The following is a 19,547-nucleotide window of genomic DNA, read 5'->3' on the forward strand; positions in this document are numbered from 1 at the left end:
TGGAGACGAGCGGCAAGCGAGGCGAAGTTTATCCGTAACGTGTTGTGGGCAAAGGCTCCATAGAGATTCTGCTTTCTTGTCCTGAACAAAGAGCTGTGGACGTGATGTTTTCTTTGTGCAGGTGCTCACGATGAATCCAGCCTGGCGATGACGATGACGCACTTATGTCATGACATTTGGAGAGGCTATAGTACCTAGGTATTTCTGCTCTACGGGACGGGGAAAAGGATTCGTCGGCAGCCCGGAACGGCAGCTCCATCACATGACGTCTGGGCCTTTTCCGGCAGAAGGGAGAGAGTCAACTTACACGGCTATTCGGTTGCGGCAAAAGGCTTTGATCTGATAATGATCGTAAAGTGAAACGACTTCATCGCAGGGCACACGAGGGAAAACACATAAAAGCTTCGCAGATGCTGTGCTTGGAGGGCTTGGAAGGGAGACTCCGCCAATTACAGTTCGGCTTGCGGGTTATCTATGCGCATCGCTGCTGAGCGGTCGTGTACTCTGATAATTGGAGGCGCTCCAGATGCACTCGTACAGACCGTCACAATCTCGTCATTTTTCACTCGCTACCAGCAGCCAATGACTTACAGAGGGAGAGTTGACCGCCTCAATCCACCATGATTCAGATATATTAATAATTCTGTTTGGGGTCCTCTTCTGCAGAAACCAATGTCGTTGAAATCCAGGGAGGAAAATGTCTCTTTGCATCCCACGTATACTGTACTTTGTCTACATGTGCTCGTGATTCCCCCTCGTACGTCCCATCCGGAGCTGCTGTGACTACTCGATTAGGCAATCTGACTGCGGTTTTTCCGAGGTTCAGATTGATATCCGGGCCATCTGGCCTCTTGTCGGGGAGATGGAGATGGTTGGGGGAGTTTTAGTGTCGGATGGTGGGGGAGCGAGATGTCCGTCTTGTCGTGTTGACCAGAGGCTACCGCCGCGCGCCGCACTCTCGGCCGCAGCACGGAGGTACTTTTCGGTGCCCTACGAGTACCCGTACTTTGCTGGAGCGCACGCAGAGGAGCTGGCTGGTGATGTAACTTTTGCCCTGCATGCTTATGCCAGTTTCGAGCTAAGGTCAACAGAGGGTCCCAGGCCTAGAGTAGCCAAGTTGCACCCTGTCAAGCCTCCGAGGCTGCTAGGAACCGCCGGCCTAAATTTTTTTCTGCCGTGGTAACGGAAGCATTGCGCTTTTTATAACCTCTGCCACCCCCCATCCGTTGTATCCTCTTTTCTGCCTCTAATCCCTCTATACCCGAGTATTCTGTACAATGGCTTCCGTCACCCGTCTCAGCAACTCTGCCCTGAGGGCTTCATTGCGAGCCCCCGCCCGGGCCACGGCTTTCAACGCCACTCGCTGCTACTCGGCCAAGGCTCAGGTGAGAAGCATCGCGGTCCTGCTCTGGTCCCCGAAGCTTCAGGTGTCGCAATACCTAGGCTAGACGGGATTAGGGGGAAGAAAGAAAAGAAAACAAATAGGTTGAATGGAAGCTGACTGTCTTGCGCCGTGTAGTCCCTCAAGGACCGCTTCGCCGAGCTGCTCCCCGAGAAGATTGAGCAGATCAAGACCCTCCGAAAGTAAGTCAAGCCCAATAGCTTCAGCAGAGCCGCCGTCTCCGGTCGTTGCTTGACCTCGCAGCGCTGACGTTATTCCCTCTCTTCGCAGGGAGCACGGTTCCAAGGTCATCGACAAGGTCACCCTCGACCAGGTCTATGGCGGTGCCCGTGGCATCAAGTCCCTCGTTTGGGAGGGTTCCGTTCTCGACGCCGAGGAGGGTATCCGATTCCGCGGAAAGACCATCCCCGAGTGCCAGGAGATCCTCCCTAAGGCTCCTGGTGGCAAGGAGCCTCTCCCCGAAGGTCTCTTCTGGCTCCTCCTGACCGGCGAGGTCCCTACCGAGCAGCAGGTCCGTGATCTGTCCGCCGAGTGGGCTGCCCGCTCCGATATCCCCAAGTTCGTCGAGGAGCTCATCGACCACTGCCCTACCGACCTGCACCCCATGGCCCAGTTCTCTTTGGCCGTCACTGCTCTCGAGCACACCTCTTCCTTCGCCAAGGCCTACGCCAAGGGTATCAACAAGAAGGAGTACTGGCACTACACCTATGAGGACTCCATGGACCTCATTGCCAAGCTGCCCAACATTGCTTCTCGCATCTACCAGAACGTCTTCAAGGGCGGCAAGGTCGCTGCCATCCAGAAGGACAAGGACTACTCCTTCAACTTTGCCAACCAGCTCGGATTCGGCGAAAACGAGGACTTTGTTGAGCTCCTGCGTCTGTACCTGACCATCCACACCGACCACGAGGGTGGCAACGTCAGCGCCCACACTACCCATCTGGTTGGCAGCGCCCTCAGCTCTCCCTTCCTGTCCCTGGCTGCCGGTCTCAACGGTCTTGCCGGTCCCCTGCACGGTCTTGCCAACCAGGAGGTGCTCAACTGGTTGACCGAGATGAAGAAGGCCGTTGGTGACGACCTCAGCGACAAGGCCATCACCGACTACCTCTGGTCTACCCTCAACGCCGGCCGCGTCGTCCCCGGTTACGGCCACGCCGTCCTCCGCAAGACCGACCCCCGCTACACTGCCCAGCGCACTTTCGCTCAAGGTATGTTGAAAAGGTATCTGCTACGTTGGAAACAGAAACTCAAGCTAATTCCCCTACAGCCAAGATGCCCAACGACCCCATGTTCCAGCTTGTCAGCCAGGTTTACAAGATTGCCCCTGGTGTCCTGACTGAGCACGGCAAGACCAAGAACCCCTACCCCAACGTCGACGCCCACTCCGGTGTCCTGCTCCAGTACTACGGTCTTACCGAGGCCAACTACTACACTGTCCTTTTTGGTGTCTCTCGTGCTATTGGTGTCCTTCCCCAGCTGATCATTGACCGAGCTGTCGGTGCCCCCATCGAGCGTCCCAAGTCCTTCTCTACCGACAAGTGGGCTGAGCTTGTCAAGAAGCTGTAAGGGATTACGACGAGGACAGCTAAGCACAAAAACGGTGTGATAGAAGGAGGATTTTTTTTTTCTTGGAGGGCATCGCAATGGGGAAAAAAAAGTTGGGAGATTGAAGGCTATTCGGCAGGCTTGATAGTCGACTAGGATATAGACAGTCTGTGGATGACACAGCGACGGCCAGAACGGCGCTTAATTGTACAATATACGGAACTGTTTAGTTTCCATTTGATGTAATGAGACAAGATGAACTCATGGCGACTTTTGCTGGGGCGTATGACGTGCATTCTGGGTTCACTGATGACAGTTGTGTAAAGCTGGCAAGGTGTATTACGGTTACTCCGTTCAGGGTGCTGCGTTGCGTACTGGTTGATACGGTCGCCCATGCTACGAGTACGAGCCAGATAAGAATACCGAGGTCCAATGTTGATATCTATTATCATCAATTTGACGCGACAACGGCGCGGATGAAGCCTTCGGCGATTATTCAAGAAGCACTTGTACAAGCACGGAGTATTTCATGTCTCTACAAGGGAGGGAGCGCGGAGGGCGGAGAACGAAACGCCCAACCGGTAGCGATAGAGGGAGGACCCGGACCTTGTTTGCGCCAGCAACATGTCGATACAAGAGTCCCAGGATCCATCTGTATGATGGGACGCGTTATCTCGGGTATCTCTAGGTACATGCAAGCGTTTGCTTCAGCCATTGATGTTGTTGAACGAAATGTGAGACATTGGCTCTAGCTCAACGAATTGCAGCGTTGGCGGGCTGGGGGGCGATCGCAAATGGGCGGCCCGCAGTGCGCCGAGACGGGCATTGCGCTATGTGCTCTTATTCGTATTCGACGGGTGGAGATTGGATTTTGCGTGCGGCTTAGCATCAAAGTATGTTCCTGGGCACATTAACCAACCAAAAATCTGATTTGATGTTTGCAGCGGTGCTTTTTTTTTCTTATGGTTATGGATCTTTGGGCGGCCCAGCTCAACAATCGCAAACATGTTGAGTATTTTTTTTTTTTGGTGGCCGCATCTGAAGTTAGCGGGTTTTTGCGCCACGCGGGCTGGACCCCACCTAAGAGAGGGCAGATGAAAAGGTTCCAAGGTTCCATCTCAGCAAAAAAAACCACCTGTAGGCAATTACACACAAGAGACGAGTTTGGAGGAATGGGAATGGGAAAATTGGGGTTACTATTTACTCCTTTCTTTTGGGATTATCCGCATGCTGTGTGCTGCGAATATAGTATAGCAGGCACTTGGCTGATTACAGCTGACTGGGAGCAGTAATACGAATTCGGGGGCCCTGTGTGCAAGTAGGGTAAGCACACATGTGATTGTGCATGAGCCCTGCTTACAAGCTGCGCTCAACTGGTAGGAAATCCAACGGAGGGAAAACGTGTAATGCGCCGGGAGGCTTGATAGGAGAGCCGGAGGGATACTGCGAGTCTCACTCAGCACCCCTACTGCAATGCACTGTAGATGGCCATTTCGTGCTGCGAGTAAGGAGTACATGTATTGATGCAATTGCAATTGCGGCTGCCGGGTGGTTTAATAGTCGAGGTACTTGACCCCTCCAAAATGGCAAACCAGAGGGCCAAGGTATCCCCAACTTTCCACCCCCCAAAAGCACGTGTAAATTCCCAACTACCACCAGTCCCTCGTAGGCCCATGTACCTAGGCACATGTATTTTCATGTACGAGTACCTTACTGTACCAACTTAGTAGCACAGGCACAGGCACAGGCAGACAGGCATTCGGACAATCACGGATGGGGTCCTCGGCCCGGTTCCTATCCTGGCCCAACTTTGCTGACCTCCCTTCCGAAGACCGCTCATCTGTCTTGTTCGCATTCCCTCCGATCCCGTTCGCCGCATCCTCCTTAGTCAGCCAGCCAAGCCTTGTCGCGCGCAATCCGGCTCTGTTCTAGGAGCTGTTAGCAGCAAGTACAAGTACCAAAGCCTCAACAAACCCCCCCTTTTCCTTCTCTTCTCTTCCCTCTTCCTCCTCCTCTCTCCAAACTTTCCAATCACCTCCAAACGCCCCCTTGCGAAGAAGCACCCTATTCCCTTGGTCAGGGCCCCTTTCAGAAACACATCCAGAAGTCATGGTCGCCGCCGCTATCGAAGCTCCCATCGCGGAGAAGCCGCACTTGGAGAAGAAGCCCATCAAGTTCTCCAACCTGCTGCTGGGCGCCGGTCTCAACATGTTCGAGGTCACCACTCTGGGCCAGCCCCTCGAGGTTGTCAAGACCACCATGGCTGCCAACCGTGGCGATGGCTTCTCCACGGCTTTGGGTCGTATCTGGGGTCGAGGTGGTCCTCTCGGCTGTAAGTTGAAAAAACGACCGCAACTTCTCTTTTGAAAGCTGAAGACGGGCTAATCTCCTCGTTTCTTCGACAGTCTACCAGGGTCTCATTCCTTGGGCCTGGATCGAGGCTTCCACCAAGGGCGCGGTGCTGCTCTTCGTTGCCTCCGAGGCCGAGTACTACGCTCGCTACATGGGTGCTTCTGAGTTTGGCGGTGGCATTCTTGGCGGCATCACTGGTGGTGTTGCCCAGGCCTATGCCACCATGGGTTTCTGCACCTGCATGAAGACAGTCGAGATCACGCAGCACAAGATGGCTGCCGCCGGCGTCAAGCCCCAGTCCACCTTTGCGACCTTCATGGACATTTACCGCAAGGAGGGCATTCGCGGCATCAACAAGGGTGTCAACGCTGTCGCCATCCGACAGATGACCAACTGGGGATCTCGCTTCGGTCTTAGCCGACTGGCCGAGGGCTGGATCCGCTCGGCCACGGGCAAGCAGCAGAGCGACAAGCTCTCTCCCGGCGAGAAGATTCTTGCTAGCGCTATCGGTGGTGGTCTCAGCGCCTGGAACCAGCCCATCGAGGTCATCCGTGTCGAGATGCAGAGCAAGAAGGACGACCCCAACCGACCCAAGAAGATGACGGTCGGCAACACTTTCCGCTACATTTACGCGAACAATGGTATGAAGGGTCTCTACCGAGGTGTTACCCCTCGAATTGGTCTCGGCGTTTGGCAGACGATTTGCATGGTTGCTGTTGGAGATATGTGAGTAGTTTCCCTTTCCGCAACGGATGCGCTTTACACACCACGGTTTGCTAACTATTCGTGTCAAATAGGGCTAAAACTTACGTGGAGAAATTGACCGGCGACCAGGTCACGGCTAAGCATTAGACGGCGTTTGGGAACAGGGCTCGATGATTGGTAATGGATGTTTTCAAGATTTGGGTTCTTATTTACACGCAAATGATGGAATGACGGTGGTGGGAATCTTTTTCAACGGCGGACTTGTTGACATTGCGTCTCTCGAGTTGGTCTACTCGTTTTATGTTCTTTTTTTATTACCTCTCTTTATAAGGGGACAACTGCCCCCTTTGGGGATTTGTTATTCAGGAATTGTGTGTGTGTGTGTTGTTTTAATATGCACCACTACTTTATCATAGATCTGCTCTGGAGGAAACATCTACTGAGTGGAAACAAATGAATACGCGTTGGTGATTACTAGCGAACACAAAGTCCATCGTTCAACATGCCTACCTATTGTTTACATGTGACAGGTAGTCCATGTCTACCTTCAAGTGAGGTACCTCTACACCATTGCTCCGCATATCAGCGACTCTCTAGTGGGCCATCCCCACGTTTACGATGTACGGAATTCTCGATTCGCGGGATTCATCGTGCAGTGAGTTCCTCGGTTGACAGTTGGGCGGAGATGCGGAGACCGGCGTCGGACACCGGAGGGAGCCCCGAGCAGTGGCTCGGGATAATTCCTATTTAGAGATTGGACTGGTGAATAGCTCGGCTGGAACACCATCGTTGTCGTGTTTATTGAGATGTTGGTATTGGTAATGTAAATTGAACTGACGAGAGGGGATTTGACACTTCTCGGAGGAGACGAGGTTTGTTCCGACGTGGGACGTGTATAAAGTCCGACTGTCCGGGCCTATGCTGTCCGATATAGGAGTTGTATCGCGAAGACGGCTGAGATGCATTGTTATTTATATTATGGAGGCGGTATATGCTTTTCTAAACTCATATACTGAATGGGCGATACGTTATGTGGTTGTTGAATGGTTAGAGAGAAATTCCATGGACATATTTCCATTGAAGTTTGCTTTGGTTGAAGGTTGGTCTAGAGTGACTTATCACGATGGGCAAGATCTCTTCCATATCACATTTGTTCCAAATTATTGGTTAAATTGACCATCGAAAGCTTGGAGATTTCAAGAGCAAAGATTCCAAAGCCACTATCTGAACTGAACAGGTGGGGGAATTTGGAATTGCTGCTATCTGACGAGCTTTATCTACCAGGCAGGCAGGTACCGACTACAACGAGACGTTCCTGGCGGATTACCTTAGGTACCTAATTGCTCAATATCTTGGGGTCGATAGCCATAAAGTTTATAGTTTTATGCATGCGGCGTTTCTTATCTCTTAGAGGGCCGCTTTTGAACAACAACTGAAGGGAAAGTCAAATGCCCGAGTCTCAAGTGATGGAACGTTTCGAATGGCGTAACCTTTTTCGCCTGAGCCACAATGTGGCAATTCCGACTGGATTTCGTGGCAGTGCAGGGACTGTCTATGTGGCTGAGTCGGGGTTGACGAGAAAGCCCGTTTTCCAGGGGGCCGAGGCTTTGTTCATCAGGTGTTGTTCGTTTTATTAGTCACCCGGACGAAGCATGAGGAATTATTTCCTCTTTGTTTTTTTGCGGTGGCATGGCGGGGGGGCTGGATCTGCGCTTGGAGAATGATTGGCAGGGGAGAAGTGAAGAGCGTCAGGTGTAGAGAGAATTTGTTTGTGATGAAGGTTTAGGACAGGCAAATGCAGTGATAGCAATTTACAGAACATGACAAAGTGTCGTCTTAAACAGCCCAACTTTGAGTGAGACAGCTCTCAGTGCTCAACTCTATAGTTCCAGGTGATTCAGGGCTACTAGTACAATACAGCAGCTCGGCCGGATCGCCGGCATCCAGAACCATGCATGTGGTCCCATGTAATACATCGCATGTAACATCATTGATGCACATACGTGGTCCTGCTGCGCCTCGTATTTTTCCGATTCCAGCGAGCTTCCACGAGTGTCTGTCCACTGCTTGTAGCGGTTGGCGGCCGCTGCGGGGGATCCGTTAGGGGACCTGAACCCTTTTGGGGGGCTTGGCGGCATGTGTTGGGTACAAATCAAGTATCAAGTGTCGAGTATATATAAATGGAAGATTTCATGGAAGCTCGGGAGACTTTGCACGACATCTTTGAAGAAGTGCTGGATCATTAACCGTTGATACCTACTAATTATCCCGCCGAGTCACAAATTCTACCTACATTGACTGCCTGTCCCTTTGTTCTCTTATCTCGCCATCGAAAGGCCCGTCTGTTGTCGCCGCCGAAGCAGTTAGCAAGGGGGGTCATACGCTAAACCACCCCTCCTCCTCTTTAACGACCGACCAACTCCTCTCCTCGCTCACACTCTCCTCCTCCTCCTCCTCCTCCTCCATCAAACATCTCGACTCCCTACAGCCAAAAAAGCTACTCTCATGGCCGACTACGCTCCTCCCTCAGGGCCTCCGCCGCCCAAGGCCCCCGAAGTCCCCGCTGGCTGGGCCGCCCGGTGGAACGACCAGTACAAAGAATGGTATGTTAAGCCTATCCCATTAATAATGCGACAATCTGGCTCTTTCGCGACAAAGACTCTCTCCGGTGATTCCTCAGCTCACTCGCCTCTCTCAGGTTCTACGTAAACATCTACACCAAGAAGTCCCAATGGGACAAGCCCACCAGTCCCGTCTTCCCTGACGGAGACGCCCCGCCTTCCGGGCCTCCTCCAGGCTACGACGGTCACAACGCTCCCCGCACGTCCGATGCCAAGACGAACCCTTATGGCGATCAGAGCAACAACTTTGGAGGCTCATCGTCAAGGCAGACGCAGGAAGACGAGGATGCTCGCCTGGCAGCAAAGATGCAGGCCGAAGAAAACGCCCGAGCTCGCAGCGCTTCTTCCAACCCTCCCGGATACAACAACTTTTCCGGGGGTGCTGCCGATTCGTACCGCCAGCAGAGCACCAGCCCGTACCCTCCCCCGCAAAGCAACCCGGGCGGTACACCCCAGCCGCAGCAGCAACAGACCGAGTCCAGAGGTCTCTTGGGCAAGCTGACCAGCAAGATCGCTGGCAAGTCTCCCGGCGGCTTCCCCGGTGCCCCTGGCGCTGGCGGTTATGGGGGCTACGGCCCTCCTCAGCAACAATACGGCGCTCCTCCGGCTCCATATGGAGGAGCCCCTGCTGCCTATGGCGGCGGATATGCTCCCGGATACGGTGCTCCTCCTCCTGCCCCTTACGGCCAGCCTGCTTATGGCTATCAGCAGCAGCAAGCGCCTCCGAAGAGGAGCGGAGGTGGTCTCGGTTTGGCCGGAGGAGCTGCCCTTGGTCTGGCTGGTGGTGTTGTAGGTGGTCTGTTGATAGATGACGCGATTGATCACTTTGAAGACGAGGGATATGATCGCGGCTATGGTGAGTGATTTCCTTCTGGTGAAGATGCGAATTTGACTAACAGATGTCGACACAGACCAAGGATATGACAATGGGTTTGATAACGGATACGATGACGGTGGCGGCGACTTTTAATCGGTGGACTAGGCGGACTAGCTGCATAGTTGTCAACGTTCATATATATACGATGCGTGGCTAGAGGAAAGAATTAGGAGCGGTAATTTGTTTGTTTGCCGGATTGGTCTGTTTTTAGCTATTCACAAGACAAAGACTTGACATTGTCGTTTTTGGCTAGGATTAGGAGGACGGCGTTACGGAGTAATGCCAATCACATGAAGCTGATGATACAACATAAAAGAGAACCCTGAGATTTTTCAAAATCCCTCAGAGCTCTGCCTTGATATCAAAAGAATTATAAAGCATAGATGCACAATCTTCCAACCCCCATCTCTTATGTACGATTCTCTTCCGCCAAGACTCAATTTCACCTCTTCACACCCTCCTTTTTGCCCGAGCCTGCTAGGTAGGCGGCCATGTCGAAGTTGCCAAGTGGGTTTTGACCGGCTTGAGCGTTGCCCATGATGGCGTTCATGGGGTTCTCTTTTTGTCGCTCTTCGAACTCGGCACGCAGCTCAGGATCCACTGCCACAATGTTAGCTAGTCCATAGACAGAGAATTCATTCCTATAGAATCAAGGCTTGAAGACGGAGAAAGACGTACTGTTGTCCATTAGGTATGGCATGCCAAAGACAATACCCATCGTGACCAGACCCATGAGAATCATGGGGTTCTTGAGGATGCTGAACACGGAAACTATACGAAAGCACATCAGTCAGTCCAGCTCCATATAGCAAGCAAAGCAGTGAATTGTCAGGGACTTACACGCCGGTCTCTCCACGAAAAAGATCTTGGATCCCGCACCCTTGACGCTGATGCCCCTCGATGCGCCCTCGCTCTTGACCTGCACCTCCTCGCCCTTGTTCGCCCACTCGTTGCCACGATACGTCTCCCACGCCTTGACCTCGCCGTCCGCGCCGACGTCGACCCGCAGCGGGTGGAAGGCCTCGGTGGCGCAGTGCACGTCGAGCAGGTAGGAGTCGGCGGTGACGTTGTGGAAGTTGAAGGTGTTGACCGTCGTCAGAGGGGCCTCGAGGCGCTTGTGCAGGCTGGACAGCGTGGCGTGGGTGCCGGGGCCGAGGAGGAACGGGTTCGGCTTGGCGGGCAGGCCGACGGTGATTGTCAGCTGGGCGGCGCTGAGGGCGGCGAACGCCAGGCTTAGGAGGATCCTCAAGTCCATGGCGCGAGTCTGAATGTTTGGACGGAGAGATATGGATGACGATGGTGGAAAACAGATGGCCAAAGGTACAGGTACTGAGTTGGAGGTGGGATTGGAGGAATGTGGCTGGTGCGGGATGGATGTGTGGCTTAGCGCTGGGTTTCTTTCCCCCAAAGCAGTGAGCAGCTCGGCGCTGTGAGGCTTGCAATTGGTTGAGCGCCACAGGTACCATGTATCATTGAGCTTTGAGCTCTGGTGGACCTCGTCTGGGCACTTGGAACATTCATTCATTCATTCTTTCAAGGCTCCCTTGTATTCTTGTCTTTTCATTCCTCTATGCTTGATACTATTAAATCCATTTGAAATATCATGAACCTTGAGATGGTCCCATCCCTTCCGCCCCCGGGCTCCGTCCTCTGCCTAGCATCTCCAATGTCTCATCTCTGCTTTTCGAATTACTTAGCCTAAACACCATTGGCCGCCTCATTTCTCTTGAAGATCTCGATATGCCATCGTCGGTGAATCCGAGTTCACTCAGTCCATCCAGCTCACCAGCCTCGTCCATGTAACCTGGTGGTGGATCTGCTTCAAAGACAGCTTCGATGTCTCCATGCGGGTTGAAGCCAGTGAAGCGCCACCTGAGTAGTTGATTCGACTTGAGGCCACGGTTTGATTCGCCAATCTTGAACAAGTTGCGCTCATATAAGCTGATAAATAACAGAATGGGAAAGTTCAGGACCCGGACTATGGCGACGTGGACGGTGTGAAATGTGCGTGCCGAGACGAGAAACTTGAGGGGCAGCATGAAGACGAGGGCCAACATATTTGACGGAGGCGGATAAGCAAATATGGCATCACTCCTCACGCATTCAAAGGTGAGGACTGCTCGACGAAACTGAATCTCGGCGGCTTCGGCGGCCACAATGCGTGAAAAGGTGTTGGTTAGGACGGCAACCAGAATCGTCAAGAACAGCGTGTTGCCCAAGAATGCAAACGCCACGATGAGGGCAGGGCCAAGGACGACATGGAACTGCACAGACTCTTGGATACCCGTGCCGTCGAGTCCAAACCAAATCCATAGAAGCCATTTGGCGACCGTATACCACTTGGGTTCCGAACCCTGGCCTGTCATCAGGAGCCACTGCAGTGCCAGGAAGAAGCCCCCCACGCACCACAGGGTGAGAAAGGTCAGCACGAGAAAGTCCTTCATCATGGCGTGCATCGAGATGAAGACGATGTTGTCTGGCATGAGGCTGAAGGCAACCCGCGTGAGCAGTACTGGAGCTGCAACGCACAGGATATGTAGCGCCGCAGAGTTTGTGCCACCTGTGTCTTGAGCAACGGGTATGAAAACATCATATACCCGTGCAAAGAGATAGGCGCAGAAGATGACTGTGAATGTCACGTCCAGAAATGACCACGTCTTTTGAGTGTGGACCGCCCATCCATGCTCGATGATGGCTGCAAACTCGTCGAGAATCCATCCCAGCGAATAAACGGCAAATAAACTCTCATAGAGTCTCAGAGAGCTTGGGCTGCCTCGATTCACCATGGTCAATATATACAATCCCAGCAACACCATGAACTGTATTGACTCGAACAAGCTCCTCCACTTTGGCACGATCAATCGGTAGTGGTCCAGCAGCGGCGCTTTGCGCGGATCATACAACGACACTGGGTGATGTTTGTAATGGTCCGGGAGGATATCTACAAATGATATCGGCGTGTACACGACTTGTCCCTCGTAGACTGCATTCACCACTCGCAGACATGCCGGAGAACTCATCATGGTTTTGCTCTCCGACAAAATGGCCAGCTCCAGCGCCGTGAGCTTCCTCTCGTTGCCGCCGCGCTCCTGCACTGGCCAATGCGTATATCTGCCGGCCCGGGCGACATCTTCGGGGGCGCCGGAGAAGGGATCGAAGCCTTGCACCAGGACGTTGGCCAGCCGGAGCAGGCCGGCGCTTCCCGCCTTTTCGGGGGAATTGTCCTCATGGAACTTGCGAAGGACTTTGGTGGCGACGATTTCGCAGAGAGTTGCTCGAGCGCGGCCGACGCTTTGGTGTTTGGCGGCGGTTTGCTCTTTGAGGAACTGGAGACGGTTGGCCAGGAGGCAGTACACTATCACCCCATCATGTGAGCCACGGTATCCGGATTTGTTTCTTTGTTGGAGACAAGTCTTTCATTCAGATACAGAAACGCAGAGATTTATTTAGCCCGACAGGCATGCGGCGGGCTGCAAAGATATGGCACAAGCAAAGGGGGTTAGGCGAGCAGACCTATGGACATGTCATCAGGATCATATAGCCTGTCTACCAATGGGCGAACCACCAGCGTGTTGACCCGCGGGCTTGTCAACTGGTCAAGGGTATATGGATCCTCTATTGGATTGTTAATCTACTGGAACAGGATTGATGTACATCATGAGCGCAACTCAACTTACCAATACTAGCAATAATGAGGGCGCGCACGCTTGATCATCCACTGACCAGTCAGCATGTCGTTTACAAAGAGACTATGCTGGTGAATAAACCGAGAGAAACAAGAAGCAAACGGAAACAATTAATCGATTGCTTAAATGGCTCTTCCATTTAACATGCACTCACCGATGGATGGAGGCAAACACATCTGGAGGTCGCAAGGGCTGATCTTCATCAGCGAAAAAGCTATCCGCTTCCGTCTCAAAAGCCTCATCAATCTCAGGCATGGCTGCGCTTAAAGCATCGTCACTTGTACCATTGTTCATCTTGCCTCTTGCCGAAAAAACTCAGAGGGTTGATGAAAACCAAGTCTTGGTTATTGAAATGGGTTACAAGCGAGAGAGCACTTGTACGGTAAGATGATGGACGCTCATGTTCTCGACATGTGATATACCTGGATGGGTAAACAGTAACTCTTTAAAACCCGGCTATTCTAAACGGAGGCCTCACCCATCTGCCTTACAAAAAGAACAAGGCTTTGAGGTAATTACACACCGACTGAGATCTACCGCTGTCAGACCAATCGAAGCTTTTTTTTTCCTGCAAGGGAACCGTTTGACAAATTGTAACTCTGCGTGGCGGCGCATGCGTCATTTTCATTTTTAACTCGCTTCTAGGGTTTAGATAAGCCGGAAGCAAGATGACGCTTGGGGTGCCACAAAAACTTGATCAAGGCACGATGGACAAGCAATGCAGTACCGTTTGTAACGACGATGGAATTGTCAACTCCCTCTCTATCTTTCAAGTTCTCTTTGAGCTGAAGCTTTAAAATCACTCTCAAGTCAATCAGCAAATCCTGCCCTGATACAGACCAGAAATGCGTTACGCCAAGATTCATGACCGAGAAGCGTAATGGCTTTCCGGCTTTGGATTTGACAGACACCGACTCGCGTTATTCCCATGTCCCAAAGACAAAAAGCCGCCCGTCGCATTCTTTTTACACTTTTTTTTTTCTTCCGCAGCGCCAGTTTCGGATAGGAAACTCGGTAATCATACGTTATTTTTTGCCATTGTGATTCGCGCGACACTTTGTGGATTCATTTCGTTCATCATTGCTTTGTTATTTACACCAAACCAGGAAGGGGATCTCTTAGTTGCTGAGACCAGCGGCCTTGAATGACTGTTCAAAGTCGGCAATGATGTCGTCAATGTGCTCAGTGCCGACGGAGATTCGGATGAGATCCTAAGGAAAACATTCAAGTCAGCTTATTTCGGCGCGAATTCGGTCGTGAAGTCTGCTTACCTCGGTGACACCAGAGCTAACTCTCTCCTCCTCACTCAGCTGCTCGTGAGTGGTCGTCCAGGGGCTATGAGAGATTTCTATTAGCCATCTGTAGATGGTTGCTGGGAGGACTTTCAAACACTTACTGGATGGCCAGGGTTTTGGAATCACCGACGTTGGCGAGGTTGGTGATGAGTTTGAAGCCATCGACGACCTTGCTGCCGGCAGAACCGCCGCCCTTGACTCCGAAGCTCAGGACGCCTCCGAAGCCCCTCTTGAGATACTTCTTGGCCGTCTCGTGGTAAGCGTGGCTCTCCAAGCCGGGGTAAGAAACCCAAGAGACGTAGGGGCTCTTCTCCAAGTGTCGGGCCAAGGCCAGAGCGTTCTGGGCGTGGCGCTCGGCACGGAGACTAAGAGTCTCGATGCCGAGGATGAGCTGCTGGGCGGCGAAGGGGTTGAGAGAGGCACCAATGTCTCGCAGGAGCTCAACTCTGGCGCGGACGATGAAGGAAACGGCGCCAAACGTCTCCCAGAACTTGAGGCCGTGGTAGCCTTCAGACGGCTCGATGAACTGAGGGAATCGCTTGCCGTTCTTGCCCCAGTCAAACTTGCCGGCGTCGACGATGACACCTCCAATGGTGGTTCCGTGGCCGCCGATCCACTTGGTAGCAGAGTGAACGACAATGTCGGCGCCGTGATCGATGGGGCGGACAAAGTATCCACCGGCACCAAAAGTGTTGTCAACCTAGTTTACTGCTTGTCAATCTTCAATGTTCCAGAGGACACGGCTCGATTAGCCGAACACTTACAACGAGGGGGACGCCCTTGTCGTGGGCAACCTTGGCAATGGCCTCGAGGTCAGGAACGTTGTATCGGGGGTTGCCGATGCTCTCGAGGTAGACGGCCTTGGTCTTGTCGTCGATGGCGGCGGCAATGTCCTCGGGCTTGTCGCCATTGACGAACTTGGTGGTGATGCCGAAGCGCTTGAAGGTGACCTTGAGCTGGTTGTAGGTGCCGCCGTAGAGGTTGGAGGTAGAGACGATGTTGTCGCCGGCCTGGGCGAGGGCAGTGAGGGCGATGAACTGAGCGCCCTGGCCGGAGGAAGTAGCCAGAGCGGCAACACCGCCTTCGAGGGCAGCTATCCGCTTCTCAAAGACATCGACGGTGGGCTGTGCGAAGGAGAGTCTCGTGAGTCTTTGTGCTATTTTGTTAGACACTCGGGATAGCTATAGGTACTCACGTTTCCAATGCGGCTGTAGATGTTGCCCTCCTCCTTGAGGCCAAAGAGTCTCGCGCCGTGGGCGGAGTCGTTGAAGGCAAAGCTCTGCAACACAGGACTTGGTCAGCTTGCGAGAAATTGGTTGGCAAGCTTATAGCTTGGGGCTTGAGGGCGGATTCATTCTCACAGTGGTAGCATAGATGGGGACGGCTCGGGCATTGGTAGCCGAGTCGGGAGAGTGTCTAGGAGAGGATGTTAGTATTGCGATGCTCTCGATGATCAGCTGTCTTGAGTTTTCATGTCTTTATGCTGCAGTGTCTTAACACGGCACAGATACAAATACAGAAACCCAGCATCGTGAGTCTTTGTGCTCAGATAAAGGGCAACACATGGCAAAAAACAGATGCGCAAAACTGCCCCGCGCTTGTTGAATTGACTTTTGGAGATTGACGTCAACTTACCCCGCGTGAAGCTGGAGTGTCTCAAAGTTGGTGCTGAGTTTGTCCGCCATTGTGAATCAAAGTTGAAGCAGCAAGGAAGAAATGTTGACAAAAGGTACGAGAAAGAAAAAAGAAAGCTGACGCGGGAATAAAAAAGATTGAGCCGAAGGGGGGGGGGACAGGGTTTCGGCTCAACAAGAGCGCGGTCGAGTATGTATTTATATCAAGCTTCCACTAGCACCGCCGTCTTAGTAGTTGCTCGGGGTCCAGCCACTAGACGGATGGATGTAAGACAGTAAGACATGGAAGCTCCGTATGGTTGATTGCTATCCTTGCCATGCCCATTATGGGGTAATACTCGTGATTGTACGGAATGATGGACGCGAGTTGCGCTCGACCGATGCAGAACCCCGAGTGTAAGTGTGGGGGTCCCATGAAGCCGTCCCGAGCACGCAATCGCCAATTCTCGCGTCATTTCTTCGGCGGAGGAGAAAAAGGGCCTCTGGAGGGGTAGATGCTCATTAATTGCACGTACATGTAATCCTAACCTAAGGAAACCCCCCTTTAGCCCCTCATCAATCTCTTGTTTCGTTTCCTGCCGTGGCCGGTTTCGCAGTCTAGCATCTATCTCGTGTATCCATCAAGAGCCCATTCCCGGCTCTTTATAGCCCGGATTTAGCCAGAACAGCAGGAGTCTGAATGTTATCTTGCGTTGCGAAAGGAACTGTCATGATCTGACCATGGCCAGTTAAAACCCCAAAGAAGAGGCTTTTTCTTTCTTGCCATGTACGAGATCAGCTGTTGCCCGCATATTCACGGCGCTGCTTGCTTGTACACACGAACATGTCAAGTCAAAAAGGTGGTTGTCTCAAAGCGGCTCTGACTAACCGCATCTGAAGCTCGTCATGCACCACGCTTGAACTCCCCAGCCAGCGGCCAGCCAATGAGCCAGAGCGGTTGAAAATTACATGCAAATAGTTCCAATTGCCTCTTTCAGCGAATTAGGAGAATAGGCGAGAATTGGTAGCTGGTGTGACGTGTGACTGGAGACAAGGCGCAATAGACAGAGCCATGAGCTGTACTCGTATATACGATGTGATTCGTGGGATCGCTGCATGATTAGCAAATCACCTGCCTTTGGTGGGCGAGCATGGAGACGAACTATCGTGGATTGCTGAATAATCTACATGATATACGATATGTATGTTCTCCTATCGACTATGATTTCCACTGCGCTGTATTCTCTCTTTCTTATCTCTCGTTCGATTATTAAACACTCTGGTAGTTTTGCTACCAACCGGCACAAATAGCCTCTCGAGCATTATGACGATGGCTTCGACGATTCTCGTCTTTCATGTGTAGGGAATGTCATGGATACAACGATGATGATTCCCAAGCATCAGCGGGGAAATATAAGGCTTCTTCAATTACTCAAACTCCCTAGCTACCAGTACCTTGCCTATTCCACCTCAACAAGAATGCCGCCAGTGCTACAAAAACCCGCATGTTACATGTATTCAGTCATAAACCATGCCACTCATAAGATCAATATGCCCACTAAGCCACTCCCCAGGTGCGCTCATCCTGCAGCCCGTACGGCGCCATCGTCTTCCCATGGATACTCTCAAATATGTGTATGTATTCCATACCCGATCAAGCGCTTTCAGAGTTCCACATCCCGGATACCTCGTCTCCTCCTGAGCAGCTTCATCCGTCTCTCATCCCTGACCATAGCTTTGGCCGCAATAATGGCAGAGCCCATCCACAAGCTGAATTGTGCCGCTGCAAGCACCGCGGCGCCACGGCCTGCCATGCAGACTGAGCCGGTACAAAAGGCCAAATCGCCCAGGCAGACGGCCACAGCAATGAATCCCGCAAAGTAGAAGATACAGTTGATGACTTCAATGCTCAAGGAAATCACTGGGTGAGTAGCTTTCGGGGCAAGGCGTGGCGTGAACACGAGATAAAAGATGGAAAAGACGGAAAATATTGGGGAGAAAAGGATAAAGCCGATTGAGGGCGGCGTCGAGAGATGCGGGCCCCTGAGATGCCAATTTACCACTGCGAGGAGCCAAGGGTGAGCCAACAGGATACTGGAGAAGCAAATCGATTGTAGCAAGCTTACCATATGCTGCCAAGGCGATGCTAGCAGCAGCCGTGAGGGCTTGAAAGGCCCGAAAGCAGAGGATGAGAGTTTGCGACATGGCGAAGACCGTTATGTGAAGGAATTGAACAATGGTGAGAGTCGCGAAGTAGTAGGGCCTGCCAAGAAGAAGGTGGCGTGGAATTCATTTATTATTAGCACCCAGTCTATCGAGTAGCAGCTTGAGGTTGCATACGCGTCTGCGGTATGTCTTAGACAGGTAGAATTACTGGTTGAAGGGAGACGAAAAAGGGCGGGTTGGAGGCCTGCCCTGGGTGGAATGAGGACACACGTAAAAGGTAGATGACGAAGGTTTTGAATTGTTTGAGCCGGAATAGGCATTGTATGTATATAATGTGACGAGTTTGGTGCCTTGAGGCGAAGCTGCATCGTGATGGAGTCTCAGATCGTGATGGTTGTGTAGAACGTGGAAGAGCACACCACAAATCTCGACGACGTGTGCCCACATGTACTCCGTACAGCAGTTTAAAAAAAATACCAATCGAATAACACGAAGACTCATGCTCTTGTAGGGACTTGACGAAATGTCAAATCAGTGATAGTGCTTGTTAAATTCCTGTAAACGATATATATAGGTACTATCGCTGCGGACCATGTTTATAGTTGGCCATCATCCACGTTTGAACGAGTACGACCACTACTGACTCTGCAGCTAGGATTCCCTTTTGACCGCATCATGGTAGTAAACAAGGTATCTCGTCAAGATGATACATTCGACGAAGAAGTCTTACGTGCTGGATAAGCCGTATGGAAACCCATCGTAGTCGAATCCATTGGCATAGTTGCTGTCAGATTTCTATAAAGGCGAGCATCTCTTCCTCCAGGGTGATGTTTAATAAGCAACACAGCTGTCATGATGGCCTCGGCTCTCCGTCTGTGCGACAACGCGGGGAAAAGAGGAAGCGGAGAAGAAATCGACTTTGTACTTCCGAACTTGAGCCCAATAACCACCGGCACTACTCCGTAACAGGACACGTTTCAAAGCCCCAGAATCAAAGGGCAAATTCACCCGGGCCAAGTAGCCTTTTGCAGAAACGCCGTCCGCGAGTCCTTTCTGAGCTCGAGTTTCACATGCCGGAACGAGACGCTATAACATGGAATAGCGACGGCGTGATTGGCCGGGGCGCTGGAGGAGTGCCCTGGACCGAGGCCCACCGCCGTGCTTTAGCGGATGAGCCAAGCTGCGAGTCTCCCCAGATGTGCCCCGGATTCCGCTGATGTGCTTTTTTGAGAGAGTCCGAGTTTGTTGTGTCGATGTAGAATTGAGTCCTTGAATCAAGAAAGGA

The 19,547-nt window shown here is 52.2% G+C and overlaps 6 protein-coding genes across 6 annotated transcripts; 3 read left to right on the forward strand and 3 right to left on the reverse strand.

Moving 5' to 3' along the window:
* Window positions 1–1,277: 1,277 nt before the first annotated feature.
* Triagg1_4761 (uncharacterized protein) lies at window positions 1,278–2,968 on the forward strand (the record flags this gene model as incomplete). Its single annotated transcript, XM_062899200.1, has 4 exons — window positions 1,278–1,385; window positions 1,520–1,584; window positions 1,646–2,610; window positions 2,670–2,968. The coding sequence occupies 4 exons, from the start codon at window positions 1,278–1,280 to the stop codon at window positions 2,966–2,968; spliced, it is 1,437 nt and encodes a 478-aa protein (XP_062756341.1).
* A 2,088-nt stretch (window positions 2,969–5,056) lies between these two features.
* On the forward strand, window positions 5,057–6,151 carry Triagg1_4762 (uncharacterized protein; the record flags this gene model as incomplete). Its single annotated transcript, XM_062899201.1, has 3 exons — window positions 5,057–5,279; window positions 5,353–6,025; window positions 6,097–6,151. The coding sequence occupies 3 exons, from the start codon at window positions 5,057–5,059 to the stop codon at window positions 6,149–6,151; spliced, it is 951 nt and encodes a 316-aa protein (XP_062756342.1).
* Window positions 6,152–8,509: 2,358 nt separating this feature from the next.
* Triagg1_4763 (uncharacterized protein) lies at window positions 8,510–9,595 on the forward strand (the record flags this gene model as incomplete). The annotated part of the gene is made up of 3 exons (XM_062899202.1): window positions 8,510–8,607; window positions 8,685–9,481; window positions 9,537–9,595. The coding sequence occupies 3 exons, from the start codon at window positions 8,510–8,512 to the stop codon at window positions 9,593–9,595; spliced, it is 954 nt and encodes a 317-aa protein (XP_062756343.1).
* A 349-nt stretch (window positions 9,596–9,944) lies between these two features.
* Window positions 9,945–13,482, reverse strand: Triagg1_4764 (uncharacterized protein; the record flags this gene model as incomplete). The annotated part of the gene is made up of 7 exons (XM_062899203.1): window positions 9,945–10,102; window positions 10,181–10,273; window positions 10,343–11,002; window positions 11,289–12,857; window positions 13,016–13,117; window positions 13,180–13,208; window positions 13,343–13,482. 7 exons carry the CDS (start codon window positions 13,480–13,482, stop codon window positions 9,945–9,947), a joined length of 2,751 nt encoding a protein of 916 aa, XP_062756344.1.
* Window positions 13,483–14,306: 824 nt separating this feature from the next.
* Triagg1_4765 (uncharacterized protein) lies at window positions 14,307–16,168 on the reverse strand (the record flags this gene model as incomplete). Its single annotated transcript, XM_062899204.1, has 7 exons — window positions 14,307–14,399; window positions 14,460–14,523; window positions 14,585–15,183; window positions 15,248–15,607; window positions 15,679–15,762; window positions 15,845–15,899; window positions 16,119–16,168. The coding sequence occupies 7 exons, from the start codon at window positions 16,166–16,168 to the stop codon at window positions 14,307–14,309; spliced, it is 1,305 nt and encodes a 434-aa protein (XP_062756345.1).
* A 1,592-nt stretch (window positions 16,169–17,760) lies between these two features.
* Window positions 17,761–18,301, reverse strand: Triagg1_4766 (uncharacterized protein; the record flags this gene model as incomplete). Its single annotated transcript, XM_062899205.1, has 2 exons — window positions 17,761–18,158; window positions 18,223–18,301. 2 exons carry the CDS (start codon window positions 18,299–18,301, stop codon window positions 17,761–17,763), a joined length of 477 nt encoding a protein of 158 aa, XP_062756346.1.
* Between the last annotated feature and the right edge of the window lie 1,246 nt (window positions 18,302–19,547).

The sequence above is a fragment of the Trichoderma aggressivum genome (genome assembly GCF_033847375.1).
Source record: "Trichoderma aggressivum f. europaeum strain CBS 100526 chromosome Unknown scaffold_015, whole genome shotgun sequence".
Taxonomy (NCBI): Eukaryota; Fungi; Ascomycota; class Sordariomycetes; order Hypocreales; family Hypocreaceae; genus Trichoderma; species Trichoderma aggressivum.